Source organism: Protopterus annectens, chromosome 2.part2, assembly GCF_019279795.1.
Source record: "Protopterus annectens isolate FY-2018-M chromosome 2.part2, PAN1.0, whole genome shotgun sequence".
Taxonomy (NCBI): Eukaryota; Metazoa; Chordata; order Ceratodontiformes; family Protopteridae; genus Protopterus; species Protopterus annectens.
Genome location: NC_056730.1, coordinates 1,104,718,240 through 1,104,737,155, shown reverse-complemented (window position 1 = coordinate 1,104,737,155; position 18,916 = coordinate 1,104,718,240). Strand labels below are relative to the sequence as shown.

Here is an 18,916-nt window from a genome sequence, read left to right as displayed (position 1 = left end):
GTCTATGCATTATCAGTTCTCTGCACTTCCGTTTGGCTTATCTGCTGCTCCCAGAGTATTCACAAAATGCCTGACTCCAGCCATTGCATACTGTAGGCAGAGAAATATCCAAATTTACCCATACTTGGACGACTGCCTGATTCAGGCGGACAGTCAGGAATTCCTGCTGCAGCACCTGACATTTGTGAAAAACCTTCTCACTTCCTTGGGGTACACCATCAACGAAAAGAAATCAAAATTGGTACCCAGTCAAAAGATTGTATTCCAGGGAGCAAGCTTGGACGCAACTTTCCAGATGACATTCCTCACCTCAGGAAAACAAGTCTGTCTGACAGACTACTTCAAACAAATGGCCACCAGAACCCAGCTATCTGCAAGAAAAATACTGCAAGCCCTAGGGTTCATGGCCTCATGTATACCGCTGATTCTATATGCAAGACTGCATATGAGGAAACTCCAATGGTACTTGAAAAGTCTTTGGTGCCAACATTCTCAGGACCTGGAAACAGTCATTCTGATCATACTCTAAGGACAGAGTTCCTCTGGTGGGCAGAAACATGCAACCACAATAAGGGACTGCCATTTACTCAACCCCAAGCCGCCCAGCCCCTAACCACAGATGCATCAGACTATGCTTGGGGGGCACACATGAACGGAATATGCATTCAGCGCCCCTGGACCCCAAGTCAAATTCATCTGCGCATCAACCAAAAAGAGATGCTAGCTGTACAGAATGCCCTGACAGCTTTCAGATCCCTAATCTTTCCAGGACAACTGCTAATAAAAACAGACACCACAATTATGTGGTACATCAACAAGCAGGGGGGAACCCATTCCTACCCACTCTGCAGGCTAGCCATGGCCCTGTGGAACACGACCTTGGATATTCAAGTCCATCTGCAATCTCAGTTCCTACCAGGCAAACAAAACTTACTGGCAGACGACTTAAGCAGAAATCTCCTAGAGCCACACGAGTGGCAATTGGAGCACAGCACCTTCAGCCTTCTGATCCAGAAATGGGGGACCCCAGAGGTGGATCTCTCTGCCTCCCCCTACAACCAACAGCTCAACAAATTCTGCACCACGAATCCTCACAGCAGGGCCTGGAAAGTGGATGCCTTATCTTTTCAATGGGTAAATTTCTCAATGTATGCATTTTCCCCTCTGCCCCTCCTTTCAAGAGTATTACTCAATAAAACAGGACAGACCAAGGACAATAGTAATTGCCCTGGATTGGCCATGCCAGCAGTGGAATCCACTCCTGTGCAGCCTGACATCTGTGCCACCCTGGCACCTACACCAGAATCCAACCCTCCTCTCTCAGCAGGAGGAACAGATTCTGCATCCACAACTGCAAACCCTAAATCTTGCAGCCTGGCTTATTCCTTGAATTCTCCCCCAGCGACCTTAAGCAAACAGGTGCTGGACGTCATTCTTGAAGCCAGAAGACCCAGTACAAGAAAATCCTATGCTGGTAAGTGGAAAAGGTTCTGCTCATGGATTCAGTCTAAGGAGAAGACACAACACTGCCCTCTCTGCCTCTTATCCTGGATTACTTAGCAGATCTAATCCACAAAGGCCTGTCCTTCTCCTCCATTAAGATACATGTCTCAGCCATTTCTGCTCATTACAACACTGAGCCACCTCTCTTCTCACACCTTCTTATCAAACAGTTCCTGAGAGGGGCAAACAACTTAAGGCCACCAAGGAGAGCACCCACCCCTGCTTGGGACCTTAACTTTGTACTGGAAAAGCTTATGCTTCCCCCCTTTGAACCTGCTGCATCAGCAGAGTTAAAATTCCTCTCTTGGAAAACAGCCTTGCTTCTAGCCATCTTCAGCTAGAAGAGTATCTGAGCTACAAATACTGATGGCTGTGGAACCCTTCATTATTTTCCATGCTGACAGGGTTTCCCTCAGGACTAACCCTTCCTTTATGCCTAAAGTGGTGTCCAGTGTGGCTCTCAATCAATCCATCCATTTGCCAACCTTCTTCCCTAATCCTCAAAATAAAGGCGAAAAGATCATGCACTCCTTGGACATGCACAGACAGCTCAGATTCTACGCTGATAGGACTAAGCCCTTCAGAAAATCTGACCAGCTACTAGTCAGCTTTCCAACAGTGGCAGAGGGCAAGGCCATTTCAAAACAAACTATTTCCAAATGGATAGCTCACTGCATCCATTTCTGCTACAGTCACCATGGGAAACCAGCCCCTCAGGGGGTCAGAACACATTCCACTAGGGCAACATCTACCTCTACAGCATTTCTCAGTGGAGTCCCTACCAGAGACATCCTGGAGGCTGCTACCTGGAGTTCTGTACACACCTTCACCAAGCATTACCACCTGCCTATCTTTTCCAAATCCAGGGCAGGATTTGCTACAGCAGTCCTGCAAGGCATACTAGCCAACCCTAACTCTTCTTAACTGCCTCCACCCTTCTTCAGCTTTGAGAATCCACCCAAGTGTGATGACTGCAACAGTGAACATAGTACAGTTGTGTACACTTACCATAAATGTAGATGTTCGAGTGTCCTGTTGCAGTCCTGGTTTCCTTCCCTCCAGCCCCCTGGTTTTCTCTCGCTCTCTCTCTCCTGTCCATGGCTATTACTAACCCCTTCTGAGGTATGGGTATTGGTATTTACTTTTTATTGGTGGCGTTTTCCCCACCATAACCTAGCTCCCTATTTGGGGGGCTCCTGACATTTGGGGCAAGAAAAATTGATGTAATGGTGTCGGCTGCCTGTTTTTATACCCCTGACGACCTGACTTTCAGTCCTGGAGCGACAGCATCCGACGCAGAAATACTAAGTCTCTGGTATTTGGGCCGACTGAGGGCTACCTGCAGGCAGATAACCCAAGTGTGATGACTGCAACAGGGAATACACTCGAACATCTACATTTATGGTAAGTGTACACAACTGTACTTTGTGTACACTTACCATAAATGTAGATGTTCAAGTGTATTCACTGTTGCAGTCCTGGTTTCCCTTCCTACATCCGCCATATAGCATCTTCCCCCTAGGGGGACATAAGCTTTCCACGGTGGCTTTTAGCCACCAGGACCACTTTTCCTTATTTCCTTGTGCTTCTGACAGGTTAGGGCAAGAAAAACTGATGTAATGACGTCGGCTGCCTTGCTTTATAGCACTGACGAACTGACATCAGACTACAGGTGACGGCAGCAGATGCAAAAAAAAAATTCACTCTGGTATTTGGGCCGGCCGAGGGCTAGCACAGCAGGGATAACCCACAGGTGATGACTGCAACAGTGAATACACTCGAACATATACATTTATGGTAAGTGTACACAACTGTACTTTTTTTGAGGTCATAAAGGTCAAAGGTAATATGTGAGGCTAGGGGAAGAAGGATTATGGTGGGTTGGGATTTGTGGTACATGTGCAGATGGAGTTGTTTAGAAAGTGTTGTTTTAGAGCACTTTTAAAGGCTTTGAGTGAACTGAGTTGAGTGATGTGAGAGGGGATAGTATTCCATATCTTGGCAATGCTCTGGGAGTACAGACATTGACCAGCTCTCTTATTTGGTTTGGATACCTTTAAGAGATGTTTATTAGTGGATCTGAGTGTGCAGGTCGGAGTGTATTCTTGTAAGATGGACTAGAGTGCAGGGCAGTTACTTGGTTGAAATAATAAGTTATGGGCAAGAGTAAGTTGAGTGTAATGTAGGCAGTGGGGGAATTGAGATATAGCTTGGCAATGGTGTGTACGATTAGACAGACCAGTGGCAGATTTAGCTATTTTATAATAGCATGCTTGAAGCTTCTTATAAAGAGTTGAATGTAGGTTGGTAAATATTGGGCTTCCATAGAGAAGGGAGGGAATGAGTAGTATGTTGGCTAGCTTAACTTTGGTGTTGGTGTCAGGATAGATTTTGTGGCAATATAGTCTACCTAAACATACCTCAAGGCCTGTCAAACAGTATGATGTGTTTGACCTTCTGCACGTCCAAATTACCATAGTGGATAGCCTGTGTCAATTAAATTAATATGTAGTTACTCAAAATATTGACTGTCTCTAATAATGTGTGGAGGTAAGAAATAGTGTAGTCTGACACCAAAATACAGTAATAGAATGAGATGTGGAGGAGGAGTGAGCAGGAGGGAACATTTAAGGTCACGAAAACATGATTACTGTTAGGGAGATGAGAATGTTATGGAAGGTCACTAGAGGGGAAATCGTAGTAAGATGAAGAGGTAGAAGAACTTACATTAGTAGTATGGTATTATTAAAGTGAGATGATCTTTTGATGTTGGGCCATTACAACTTGCTAAGATATGGAGGTGTTAGTGGATTCAGAGTGATAAAGGCATAGTTATAATAAGTAGATGGTCATGCATCTGTTTTAAGGGTTGTGTAGGTACAGGTGTCAAATATTTTTTTAAACTGGTCTTGAAATTGGAAGAGTGGCTAGTATGCTTAAAGGATAAGGGGATAGATTTCCAGGAGTGAGCTACATAACTATAACAGAGAGAGTCTTGCTGACAGGTGTGGTTTGTAAGTAGTGAGGAGTATTTTGTTTTCAGAACCAAGTGGTCTAGCAGGGGTGTTTGTATGCTCCAAGTCTAGTAAGGCATTGTTTTGTTCTGCTGTGTTTATTAATTTGTGGACTAGGAATAGTTGGATGTGCGTGAGTTGCATGGGTAATTCAAGCCAGTCAAGCTATTTTAGAGCTAAACAGTGATGAATTTTGTTTGGTGAGTGAGTGGAAACTTTTGCTGTTTTATTGTAGCTCTGGTATAGTTTATTTTGGATAAAAGCTTGAAGGTTAACCAGCACTGGGAGTCATTTAGTAAAATGAGATGTAGGAGTGTAGAGGCCAGGAGGTTCCCGGATGAATCAGTTAAGTATTAAATGGTAGTGTATTTTGTTTTGATGAACCTGTTGCATATTTAAGTAAAAGTTTAGGTTATCCTCAGTTGTTGTTACAAATAGTTTTGTTTGAGATGTGTAAGGGCTTTTGTGAGGAGTAGCAGCAGCTTTGTTATTTTTTTTGTTTTTGATTGAGTAGAAGCTGTAAGCTATTGAGACAGCTTTCAGCTGATGAAAATGACTCTTGGGTGGTGTGTTGTAGAGTAATTGGGTTACTGGCAGAACAGAGTTAAGTGGAGACACCTGAATAATACCGTATTAGGTATGGTTGACATTTGGCAGAGTGTGGTTGGTAAATATGTTGAAAAGCAGTTGCCCTAGTATGAAGCCTTGGGGAACACCTGTTTTTGATGGGTAGGAAGGATGAATAGGAATTAATCCGCTTAACAGACTGAACTTATTTGAGAATCAGTTGGTGGAGATGTTTAGTAGGCTAAGTAAAGAGAGATTTTTTAAAAGTAAGCTATGGAAAACTTTGTTGAAGGCCTTCGACAGATCCAGAAACACAGTAGAAACCTGTTGACCTATGCCTTTGGCTAGGTTAATAGTGTTGATGTTTAGGAGAGCTGTGGTAGTGCTTTGCCCTTGTCTGAAACCATGTTGGGTGGGGATAAGGAGGCTGTTTGCAAATGAACCATTAATTGATTATGAATGCGTTTTTCCAGGATTCTCAAGAGAGAGAAGAGAATGGCACTGGATCTAAAGCTGGATGTATCATTGGAGTTACCATCCTTGTGAAGTGGGATGTTGTGAGATTTTTTGGCTGGGACATGATTCCTGAGTAGACCTATTTATGAGAATGGATACTGGAAAAGAGATTGAGTTAGCTGCTGTTTTTAGTAAATCAGCAGGACTTTCAAATGAAGCTAGTTTACTCTGCTACACTGACTGTTACGCTGAGTAGGATGCAGTCAGATTACTAGAGGAAGTCCGTTTGTTTTGAGTTTGGTTGTGAAGTAGTTTAGCCATGCTAGCAATAATGATCATTGAAGCATTGGCTGTTTCTTCCAGTGAGCACTGGGGGTTGAGGTTTAGTTGTCCATTTGAGCCAGTGTAATATTTTAGATGTGATGGGCCCGAATTGTCTAGAATTTTTGTAGCATCTGTTCTACGAATTGAAGTAATAAAGTTTCTTGTGGAATTTGATCTGGCATTTAGCTTTATTTCATATGCATTTATATTGTTGAAGATTATTTTCTGTTTTACTGTTCAGCCATGCCATCAAGGCTTTATCTCTCTGTCATTAATTTCCTGGTGGTGGGTGTAAGCTAAGGAACAAGGTTGTTTTGCAGTCTTTTAAGCCTAAGGGGAGGCCAAGATGTTTAGTAGTTCCATAAATATCTTATTAAAATGGACAACAACATCATCAAGTGGCAAGATTTTTAGGATGTTCTAGCTGTGAGTTTGTACTGAGGTATTCAACAGTTTTGGGTCACAGTTGATGTTTTGAGGGGATTTTCATTTGGGCTGCCCGGGAGATGTGTGGCATTCTCTTGTGGCATATATGGGCAGGTGGTCATTAAGTGTGCTTGCTGAGGTGCATGGGAGCTTATATTGTTAGTGACTTTTTAATGACCAGTGTAGGGTGCTGTTTTTACCATTTTTCAGGGTGATTTTGCTAGTATCAATGATGAGCAGAGGAAATTGTATATGTTTATGTATTAGAAATGGTTATCGAAAGAGGTGAGACTTGACCGGTCAGTGTTCACGTCACCTAGTATAGATTCTCTGTGTACATTCTGGGATAGCCGTGCTAGGATTGTCCTTCAGTGTGCTGATATTGTCTCCAGGTGGGATATAAAGAGCTATGTGTTTAGTTTTAGATTACTTCGAAGTAGTTTGTTATTGTGGAAGAAGGTTGTGGTAGATGGGAAAGGTTGACAGATTCATGCTGTTGTGGTATTGTTACTCCTGCTTTTCTGCTTAATCTGTCAGCTCTAAGAATGTTAAAGCCAGGTTGAGGGATATTTCTGTGTTACTGATATTAGGTTTTAGCTAAGATTCTGTTTTTGCTATTATGTCAAGGGAGTGATATTTTATCCATGTGTGTATTTCTGGGGTTTTGTTTGCAATGCTTCTGAGATTCATATGGAATAGGTTCATAGATACGTACTAGGCTAGCTGCCCTTCCAGACCATTTTAAGCCTAGACAGTTTTCCTTAAAGGGTGAGAATCAAACGCTATACCTTGTGTCTGTTAAGCAAACACCTTAACCATAATCTTGACTTGGCCAAAGCACAGTAACCTACTTGGGCATTGTAATCAAGCTCATGAAATCGGGTATAAACTCATATGTCACCCACTGTACAGCTAGCTGGCTCGATGATGGGACCTAAGAACTCGGGATAGAGGAGTCTATCTGTACAAGAAGATCCGTTATTAGTAGAGTCCTCCCCAGCTCGTGCTGGGATGGCTTCCTCTTGGCATCTACTTCTCTGAAGTCAAGGTCAATATCAAGGGGCTCCGGCTGACAAAATATGCAGACAATTACAAGCTAGGTGCAGACATAGAATCCCCCAAAGAGACACACACCCTCCAAAAAAGTCTGACAGACCAATAACAAGTGCCAGAGCCATGGTCTAAAACTTGATACTAAGAATTGCTTAATATTATACTTTGGGAAAGACATCTGCCACTGGAAACGACTAAACTGATGCTATGCCCCCAAGAGTAGATCCAATGATTAGGTGTTTGGGAACGGATGTAGACAGTAACCAGCCCTTTGGCCATCTTGAGTCTGTGTTAGTAAAGAAAGCATTCTGTGTTGCTGAACTTATAAGCAATGGTATGGAATCTAGGTCCAAGGATGTCATTGCTCCACTGTATTCAGCCCTCATTCAACTAATCATTGTGTACAGCACCCACTTTGGTATGTACCTGACCAGGCATATGCAACAAATGGAGCATATACAGAAGTTCCTGACAAAAAATCTGACCTGCAATCTGTGCCTAGCCTACAAAGAATCCCCCGATTCCATTCTGATGGACCTGTTGTACATCCACAAAACATTCAGCACCAGAATTCCCTGATCTAGGGACCTAAGCATCATATGCAACATAAATAGGGCATTTTGGAGGGGCAGGCATGTAGCTGAGACAACCACTTCTCCAGAACAGGCTTCATATCTGTGTCATACAGAGCTGTTCCCTAACCCAATTCAAGTCTAACTCTGAAGACTGGATGGGGAATTGGAAATTTACCCCTGATGTTGCACCTTTGACTTTATTAAAGTAAGGTAGCCTGCAAAAATGCTTGTCCACCATCTCCCAAGTCTGCATATACTATTTAAAATAACCCTAAGGTATTGGAACATAACACATACGTTTGGGAAACATGGCTAGACTTAAGTTTGAATGGAGTGGTCATTAGCCTAGTAATCACCTATTAATCTAAGTCTAATTTAGTTTTCAGAGATTTGCCATCAGTATCTTCTTTGGTGGCTTTGGTATAATAACCTTTTACAGGGATGCCCATTCATTTTTTCCTCCTTCAGTGTGACTGCTGTCACAAATTCACCTTTCATGGAGTAGATGCACTGTTCAAGGCAGGTAGTCCATGGGACATGGTCACATTAAGGTCTCCTTGAATATCAGTGTCCTAAAGATGAGGTAGTCTTTCTTGTATTGCAAGCTGTAAGGTTCTTCCTTTTCAGGATGTGATTGCCATCCATTTGGTTTAGTATATCAGTAAGCAGGCTGGAACTCATTTCTACCCCATCCACCTTAGAACAACATGAACACACTGCTGTCTCATTACATGGCATATTCCCACACAGGTCAGCTGTCTAGTGGACAAGCTGAGTTCATGCTTACTGATGTTTGTTCCCTCAATCAGCAGTGGCAAATGTTCTTTTTATTTCTGGGGAAGGCCTTGCTGTGACCGTTTTATGCTCTTGGTGAATATAAATTCAGCACCTATTTTTTTCCTTATCCTCTCCACAGGAACTGTTCCGGTCCAGCAGTAGACTTGGGGGGGGGGGGGGTCCTGTTTATGCCTTTCCACTATTTAAATTTGCAATGAAATTCTTGCTGTGAAATTCCTACAGAAAGCAAAGATGTACAATGCCAAGGTCTCTCTCATAGCCCCATTTTAGCCAGACAAGTTTATTTCCCTATGTTGTGGCCTCAACTGTTGGAGAAGCTGGTTCTCCTCAGACTTCAAGACGGTCCCCTGTCTCATCTGTGCATCAAGCTTCATCTAAATCTTTAGTCTTTCAGATTAATTGCATGATTATTCTAGTTGCCCTTATGGGTATGGGCCCATTGTTCCCTTCAAGGGTGGTTGAGTTCTTTACAGCATCCCAGAAACCCTCCACTAAGGAAACATCCAGGAATAAGTGGGCTAAATTTTCTCTTTGGACAGTGGAACAAGGTGTAGAGGCATACTGATCTCTGGTTTCAGCAGTTTTACAGTTTAACTGACATTTTTAATAAATGATCCAGTTTTCCTTAGCAACCATTAATAATGTCCATCAGAATAAGACATGCATCTTTCTTAACTTCTGTAGAAGTATGCTAGGCATTTTTAAGTGGTTTAAGAGGCAGCTCCTAAATGCTTTATCCCATGCATGGGCCCCCTCAAATTGGGGAATGATCCCAGATATTTTCATTAAGGGTAATATATAATTATCTTCCATGGGATGGGTTAAACCTCTCCACATTGAACTTGCCCTTGTTTGAGATTTTATTTTATTTTTCCTTCATTTTATAATGAGTAAAATAGTTTATTGGCATATTCAAACATAACTTAGTACTACAAATGTTTATAAACAGCTGTATTATCAGATTAGTAAAATGTTCCATGAAATCAAATGAGACCTGATAACTTGATTAGTTAACTTTCTAGAGTCTGTGATCCCCTAGCTTGAATTATGTAATTCACCACCTTTGGATTAATTTCATTTGTCACACTGTCTTCTGCCAGTAATCTTGTACTGGGTGTCTCTCTCACTCTGTCAAATTTAACTTAGTATTGATTTCTATCCATGACAAAACTCAATTCTCTTCCCACAGTTGACACAGATACTGCAAGCCTCTTCCCTTAATCCTTAACTACCAACCTAAATTTTCCTCTTGCCCACCTTTATCTCAGGCTCCTGTAGATATATTTTTTCAGCCAGTTGCTACAGAATTTATTGTTAAACCATTTCTTATCAGTAATACTTGTCAGTACTAAATTTCCTGTTTTCCTTCCAGGTTGTTACATCCTACCAACTGAACACATGCAACCCCCCCCCCCCCCCTAGAAGTTTTCACTTCTAGCATCCCTTTCCAAACAAACCTATAGTACTCTGCTGCACAGAGGTGATAAAAGTTTAACCGAATACCTTAGTAGTTTATTACAAGCCTGGCGTTCCTAGCCTACCCATCTGTTTTGACATTGGTGGTCTCTTCTACTGTACTCAGATGTGCTCATCAGCCCATAAAAAGTCAAGCATATATTTATTTCATCTCTGATATAAAATTCTTGCTGAGAAACACAAGAAAGCCTTTTTTTATATATGGAATCTGTGACAAAGTAAACCTCTGAAGAGCTTGGACTTTGGTCAAGATCTAGTCAGAACACTTTTCATTTCTGAAAAAGCGTGTACATTTTTTTTCTTTTAAGTACTCATGAGTAACTTCCATTGCATCTGTAATTGTGTCTGCTATCTCCAAGTGTTATAATTTGTTTGTAGTCCTTCTAAACTGATATAGCAATCTTAATTACCTCAGTATTTTATAGTTTACTGCTGACCCATTCATCTTTGTGTGTTGACTTTTCACCCAAAAGCTCACTGTACTCAATTAACTTGACCAATTTTTTGTGGGCCTGCTGTAGTGATCAGTGTATCATCCATAAGAGAAATGCTCAAGTGCTACTGTTCTCATGCATAACCATACAAAGCAGTTTAATATATGTCATTAAAGATTTGCAAAAGGTACAAAATGGAGAGCTGACAACAGGCAATCCTGAAGGCTTCCTGTATGTGACAAAACTACTCTGACAGGTGGACAATACCTTTATTCTTGCAGATGAACCACTGTAATTTTATTTTTTAATTGAACAATGAAACTGTGGAAAAAACATTCTAGGCAATACTCCAAACAATTTGTAACCATTCCAACCAATCAATTTCCTTTTCTGTATCCAGGTTCAGGATTAACAGAGGCATTTTATTATGTCTGTGCATCTTCTGTTATCATTAATGTTTTATTATATTGTCATGATTCTGCCACCCATCCAGAAATCCACAATGATGTTAGTGAATTGCATAACATAACCCTGAAAAGCCTCTTGGCTAGTAAAAAGCCATAAACACCTTGTAGTGTGGGGTCAACACCAAAATCATTCTGTAGGGGGGACATCAGTTCAGGGTTTTCCCCTTGTTTAGTATGGTTGACATAGCCTCCTTTTTCCATGTTTAAAGTACCTGTCCAGCCATTAATATTTTGTTCATCAGCTGAAACCTAAAAGCCAATAGCGCTTCCCCACCCAGCTTATGTACAGTGAAGGGAATCCCATCCATGCCTGGTGATTTACTGAATGCCTTCTACTCTAGTGCTAACTTTAGCCCCTCTGATGTTCAGGAATCATCAATTTTTTTCCCCTGTTGTAACCTAGGTTACTCTGGGTGCCTAAAAATATACACTGCTTTATGGACCCCATTTACCCTCTCCATCTGACAGAGCTTCTTATAAAAATGTTGAATATCTCCAGCATATCACGAGTGCTGCTTACTGTTGCCTGTCTGTTCACCCTTAGTCTCAAAGACCCCTCCATATCTATTGCTGTCTTGAATGGCAAAAGTTTCATTGCTTGAGGCTTTAATCACTTTCAAGAACACCATGTCAAGCTAGTTCGTTTGACAGGAAAACATCAGCCTTTTTTAATAATTATTGCATAAAAGTGAATCCTTTATTTCACAGTAATTTGGAACACTGTTTGCAGGAATGAGATTCAGAGATGGAGGGTTTCTGTAGCTCCTGGCTCATGTTATTCTGCCTTTTCGTGTAGCATTGGGTTGGGGAGATTTAATCGGAAATGTGGTACACCCTTTTGAGATTTTAACTTCTGAGGATACTCTTCCTGCTGCTGAAGTTTGAGTTTTTTCAGTTCTCCCATTGGGTTTTTTTGTATCATTGAACATTTTGTATGTTTTTCAGCATTCCCAAAAACTGTGTGCCCATAGGATCATTCAACACAAACAAAAATACTTTCTAGATGTGTATTATCTGTGAAGTTGAGGTGATCGGGTGCAGGAGTGTCTGAGAATAGCAATGGTAGATGTAAGGGGATGTAATACTTTCATCTATGGCTGTTATTCGCTGTTGTTAAGATGCACCAGTACCATTATCTATAATTTTCTTTTTCAGGTATGAACTAAGTGAAAAAATGATGTCTGCATGCATAGTGCTGAAAAACAGCCTGAGTGATGCCAAGTCCCTGAACAGCAAAGATGTGGTGAGCAAATTTTTAAGGCCTTTCTTGAGATAGCCCATTGGCCCTACTACACTGCAATGCATATGGTTTTCCAGTTAAACTAAATGAATTCCAGTTTTGCAAATGCAACACTGCTTAAGACATTTACCTCCAGTCTGTAAGGTGAACCCCTTGTAGTTGGGTACGGTCTTAAGGTATCTGATTTCATAATAAAACAATTAAGTTAGTAAATAAACTATGTTGTACCTTTCAGAAGATTTTGCATATTGATAACAGAGCAGTTTTGAACAGTAAGTAGTGTAATTAGCTGTCCGTATTCTAAGATGCGTACTTTTATTTCTCTTTTTACCATTTTGATGCATAAAGGATTACACTTTACCAATTTTGCAAAACTCATGAGTTGTTTTCTTTTTTTCTTTTAGGGTGTGGAGATGGGCAGAATGGCATACATGTGATGTTTTAGTGAAAAACTTTTTTTCTAGCTTTCTTTAAAAGCAGAATTTTGCAGAACAGTTTGGTACTATAGCAAAAGAAAACAAATGACAAAAACTTTGAGTGCAGTGCTAAACCTTAATTCCAGTGGTAATGCAAGAATAAATCTCTTAGTCATGTAATTGGTACTAAACTATCTTTTGAAAACTTGTCTCTGGAAGAAATATGTGGCCGGGACTGACCCTAAGTACAGCATAAAAACTCGTTATCTTAATGAAAATGTAAAACAATCAAAACTGAACCAGAGTTGTGTTCTTATATGTATGTTAGCTACTTGTAAGAGTGATTTAATTTGTGGTTTAATAATGCAAGGAACAGTCTAACCACAAATGTACCCTGCTGTAAATTTCCATTCACTTGTGACTATACTGCAGTACTTGGCAACAGCTTGGTGACTGACATCTTAAAAAGAATTTACCTAAGAGAATTTAACCTTTGTGATGTAAAAACAAAAATAGCCATCTGTAGACCGTTAGTTTTAGTTGTAGCTATTGTAACCAAATAATGACAGGAGGGTTTGGCATAATGGTTAAGGTCTTCACTTCATAACCACAAGGTTAAAGACTTCACTTCACAACCACAAGGTTAAGGTCTTCACCTCATAACTACAAGGGGCAAAGTTTGATTTTGATGGCTCTGCATTAGCTGACTAGGTTTACCTAGCAGCTTGGGATGAGACACTCAAGGATGAATGAATGGATGGGAGTGAGTGACTGAAGCTCGTTCCTCCCTTTCTGAAGGAAAGATGTTGATCAATTTCTGCCCTGACCAGGTGGGGAGGAGGTCAAGAAGTGAAGTTTGTTTTTTCTTGCCAGAAACGTACAGGGAATCCCAGGTGTGCAGAAGCATGCACCCACACTGGGCTCAGCATTTCCTACAAGTGGGACTAGAAAATAAAAAAAAACAATTCCCAGTTGTAACCAGATGATAGCCATGAACTCTGGCAGTTGCTTTCCTCTTCTTGGTATCACTGTATGCTAGGTGTTAAGAGAAGGACGTGTGTCTGTAAGATGGGGATGGGTGGTTAATTACTGAATGTATTGGGTGGTGGAAGGGAAGCAAAAAATATATTGGAAGAAAAAAACATTGCTTAGCATTTTTCTATTATTTGTATGTATGTATACGTATATTTATATGTGGATCTGTGGCATAACATTCAACACACACGTTTGAAAGCCAAAACATCGATTCAGCATAATCAAATCCCAAAATAAAAAATAAATGTAAAAACATATTTTATGTAGGGGACTGCACCTCCCACACACTGTCTTAGAGATTGCATTCCAGTGCAGGAAGGCTAAATCCTCCTGCTCACTCTACAGCAGTCTCTCATAAAGAGCTATTGGCCTTCCTCAAAATTCGGAGATTTCGATCAGAAGTGCCCATAGCAAGTAAAGTTCGGCATCGTCTGCATTCTGTGAAATCCCAAGATCCCATGTGTATATCTGTATATGTAAATATATATGTATATGTATGTGTGTGTATGTGTATATCTATCTGTGTGTGTGTGTGTGCTCGCGTGTATGTATGTATATATATATATATATATATATATATATATATATATATAGAGAGAGAGAGAGAGAGAGAGAGAGATCTAAAAGATCAAAGCATAAAATACTTAAAAGCAAAAAAAAATGTTTGCAGGGGGGCAAGTCTCCCTCACTCACCACATCTCCTGCTACATATATATTACAGACTCTTGAGATCACACAGTAGTGGGGAAAAGGCAAATTTCCAATCCCCTCTGTACTTCAATCTTACTGAAAGTAATGTCAGCACACTGAGATAATCAGACTGTTTGATCACTTGTGATGACATTAAAATCATTCTTTATTCTGAATGTTTGGTTTATTATAGTGTGTGTGTGTGTGTGTGTGTGTGCCGCACATAGTTTAGTACTAGGCTATCTGCCCTGGGGCATTTGCAAGCCTAGCCCTAGAGATGTGGCTTTCGCCACCCCATGTAGTGGTACTAAGGTGTATAGAATAAATTTAGAATACTGTGCCTTTGTCTATTAGTGACACATTGAAGACCCCCTTACTTATTAAAATTAGTTTACTGTGCCTCTGTTAAGTAGCGACACAGGGGTGACCCCCGGGGTAAACCTACGATCTCCCATCCACTCGTCAAGATTTCTCTTGAAGAGAGTCAGTGAGGGGCTCTGCCTAACATGGACTGGGATTTTGTTCCAGAGTATGGGAAGCCTCTGAGTTATGAATCTGTCCCTCCAGCATGTTCTATTCATGTTTGTACTGAGGTTTAAATCTTTGGCTCTCGTGGTTTTTATGGATTTTGATTTTTTGAGGTGGAGCATGTCCATCAATTCCTGGTTGGACATGGCCTTGTACGTCAGGCACAGATCACCTCTGAGCAGGCGGTATGCTACTGAATAGAGCTGGAGTTTTTTAGCCTGGCAGCATATGACATATGTTAGAGACCCTTGATCCTCTTGGTGAGGTACTTCTGGGGTCTCTCCAGCTGTTGTAAGTGCCGGGTGAGGTACATACCAAATGGGGCATTGTACTGAGTCATGGGCCTGATAAGGGAGGAGTACAGGGGCGCGATGACCTCCTTTGATCTGGATGTGAACCCCTTCATGATAAGGTGGGCAAGGTAGAAAGTCTTTCTAACCACTTTGGCAACGTGGGTGTCAAATGAGAGGTCACTATCAACTTGGGTCCCCAGGTCTCTGATTACTTTTTCGGTACTCAGTGGGTTACTGTCTATGTGATAATTTGTGGCTACTTTGTTTTTCCCAAAGGGGATGACTATACATTTCTTGGCATTCAGTTTAAGGCCATGATTCCGGCACCAGTTGTCCATTTCGGTGAGGCCTTTCTGTAGGATGTATGTGTCAGCTGGTGTATTGACTATGGTGCCTAGTTTGCAGTCATCTGCGAACTTTGTCAGCCACAACCCTCCCATGTTTGCTTTCACATCTGAGAAGTAAATGCCGAACAAGAGGGGTCCCAGAACAGAGCCCTGTGGGACACCACTTGTGACTGGCTTTGAGTCTGACATGGCTCCCGCAATCTTGACTTTATGGGTTCTGTTCTTTAGCCAGTTTGCAACCCATCTTGTGACATATGGATTTACATTTAAGCTGTTTAGCTTATCTATGATCCCCGATTGGGATATTGTGTCGAAGGCTTTAGCCAAGTCCAGGTAGGCTGTATGGACTGCCTTGCCGTCATCAGTGGCTCTAGTAACTGTTTCGAAAAAGTCAACCAGGTTCAAAAGGCAGGATCTGCCCTTTACAAAGCCGAACTGGGTGGGATCAAGTGTCTGTAGGTCCCCAATGTCGTTGTTTATGAGTTCCATAATAATTCTTTACATAGCTTTGCAAACCAGGCTGGTCAAGCTTATGGGGCGGTAGTTCAAAGGGTCTGTAGTGGAGCCTCCCTTGTGGAGTGGGACCACTGTTGCTGTACGCCAGTGTTCAGGTACATATCCTGTAGTAAGGCTAAGGTTAAATAACATTTTTATATGCGGGTTTAGCTCCTCTTGGAGTTCACGTATCACGCAGCCGGGGATACCATCAGGTCCCATAGATGCTGTGTTTTTTGCTTTGCTGAGGGCGGTTCTCACCTGGACATCAGAGATGACTGGGAGGTTACATTCAGCTGGGATGAGTATTTCTTCTTTGGGAGTTGAGGGAGGGGAGAAATTTGCACTGAACCTGTCTGCCAGAATGTTGGCAATATCTGTGGGTTCGGTAAATTTTTTGTCGTTGTGTACTAACTCTGAGCATATCTGAGGGTTTCCGCCCAGGTTTCTAACATAACTGAAGAATGCCTTGTGGTTATCTTTAGTGTCCTTGGCGATTTTTCTCTCAAAGTTGGCCTTGGATATTTTTATGAGAGAATGTAGCTTTCTACTAGTGCTGATCAGAGATGCCTTCCCTTTATAGGATTTTGCTCTGTCTTGCAGTAGCTTCCTTCTTTTGTTATACAATTTGTTATGGCTGGGGTCCACCAGACAGGATGCTTTCCTTTGGTGGAGAGGGTCTTGGTTTTATTTGGGATTGCACGATCCATGCATTCTTGGAGATGTCCATAGAAAGCATTTGTGTAGGATTCAGCACTGTGGGATGTGGTTTCCATTGGCCCTGTGGGCTTAAATGATACCATCTCAGTCTTGAGAAGTGTAAAGTCGGCTTTTGAGAAGTTTCTCACTGTAGTCTTTTGTGCTGGGGGTGGAGGTGGTAAATGTATGTCCAGGGTGATTAGTTTGTGGTCAGATCTCACCAGTGAGGGCAGTACTTCCGGTGTGTAGCATTTTGTCCCCATGTTTGTGATGATCAGGTCTAGTGTATTATCCCCCCTTGTGGGAGAGGTGACTAGCTGTTCCATTGCATTTGAGTTTATGAATTCCAGGAACCTTTGGGCTAGGGTGTTATGGCTAGAATAGTGCACCCAGTCTATGTTAGGGTAGTTGAAGTCTCCCAATATGATGGTATTTGGTGAGACATTCATATCTTCCAATGTCTTCAGGAAGGCTGAGTGGGGTTCTTGAGATTGGGAGGGTGGTCTGTAACATGCAACCAGTTGTATAGCAGTTTTGCCTACGGTTAGCTGCACCTGGATGGTCTCCGATGCTTCATGAGTTGCCACTAACCTGGAGGTGTGGGTATCCTTGATGAATATGGACACTCCCCCTCCCTTTGTGGTTTGGCCCGGGTTTGGGGGCCGAAAAGCATGATACGAGGCAAAGCCTGGTAGCGCTGGGGTGCTCTCAGGAGCCTTGAACCGGGTCTACACACACATACTAACAACAAATTCTGCGTGTCCACCAAGCTGAAGTAATGTAAAACACTCATCTGTCATTTTATTATTTTTTTATATGTTCCAGTACATGAATTGATGATGTTTTTATTGTAGTCATTAAATCGTATTTTACTTTAGTTCAGCTTGGTGGTCACACAGAGTTTGCTTTTATTTCTCTTTACTGGTCCTCCACTGTGTGCTCTTTGGCAGCCTATTGGGCTATATATATAGGTATGTGTGTGTGTATGTGTATGTATATGTATATATATATATATATATATATATATATGTAGGTATGTATGTGTGTGTGTGTGTGTGTGTGTGTGTATGTATGTATGTATGTATATATATATATATATATATATTCATGTTTGTACTGTTGTCCGCATGTATGAATTCAGCATGAGGTTATGGGAAAGAGTAGTGGAAGCTTAATGGTCAGGGACTGTTTGTCATTTACCAGGGTAGCATATTCTTATAGCATCTGAGAAGTCACCCAGCAGTACATTCCTTAGCAAATAGACATTTTTCTCTGTTTGTTAAAAACAAGGTCATATATACATATCCAACTGCCATCCCTGCAGTGCTGTGGTTTCTGGCTTTTGTAGTTGATCGAAGGTCTAGTTATTTTACTATTCAAATTCATATTGCTGCTGTTTCCAGCTTTCATCACAGATCAGACTGTTCTTAACTTCTTAACTTTGCCCCTAAAGGCGTGTAGGGCTTTTCTATAGGGACATTTCCTTTTAAGAACCCTACTCCAAACTTCTGCCTGCCTCTTGGATATTTAAATGTTTTATTAGAAAACTTGATACTTCTGCCTTCCAAACAAAAGGCTAAAGCTGTTCTCAAGTTCTTATCTTGGTTGACATTTTTTTCTATTAGTTATAACTTTGGCTTGGAGAGTTTCAGAACTCCAGGCCTTTTCAGCCAAACCTCCTTACATTACTTTTCATAAATATAAGGTTTCTTTACACACAAATTCAAAATTGATGCCAAGGGTAGCCACAGAAAAGGATCTCAACCAGTCAGTCAATATCACAGTATTTTTCCTCAGTATTCTATCAAATGAGTGTACTGTGCTGTCTGGAGGTCCATCATCAGTTATGTTTTTAATTGGAGGGGATAAACAGTATTAGATAGGATGAACAACTCTTTATTGCCTTTACCCAAAATAGAGTAGGTTGAAAAGTTACCAATGTCACTCTTTCCATGAGCTGTAAGAATGCATTATGTTTTGTTACAGAGCATGCAACAAAAATGCACATAATAAACTCAAGGCACATTCTGCTAGAGTGATGGCTACTTCTCTCGTTTTTATTCAGGAATGCCACAGTAAT

General features: G+C 41.3%; 1 protein-coding gene across 3 annotated transcripts in view; it reads left to right on the top strand.

Moving 5' to 3' along the window:
* Window positions 1-18,916, top strand: part of KANK1 (KN motif and ankyrin repeat domains 1) — a 1,631,365-nt gene that overhangs the window by 1,415,433 nt on the left and 197,016 nt on the right. For all 3 annotated transcript variants that reach the window (XM_044064327.1, XM_044064324.1, XM_044064326.1), the window contains one exon: window positions 12,249-12,336. In XM_044064327.1, the coding sequence (XP_043920262.1) occupies window positions 12,249-12,336 (88 nt within the window). The remainder of the gene's footprint in view (window positions 1-12,248; window positions 12,337-18,916) is intronic.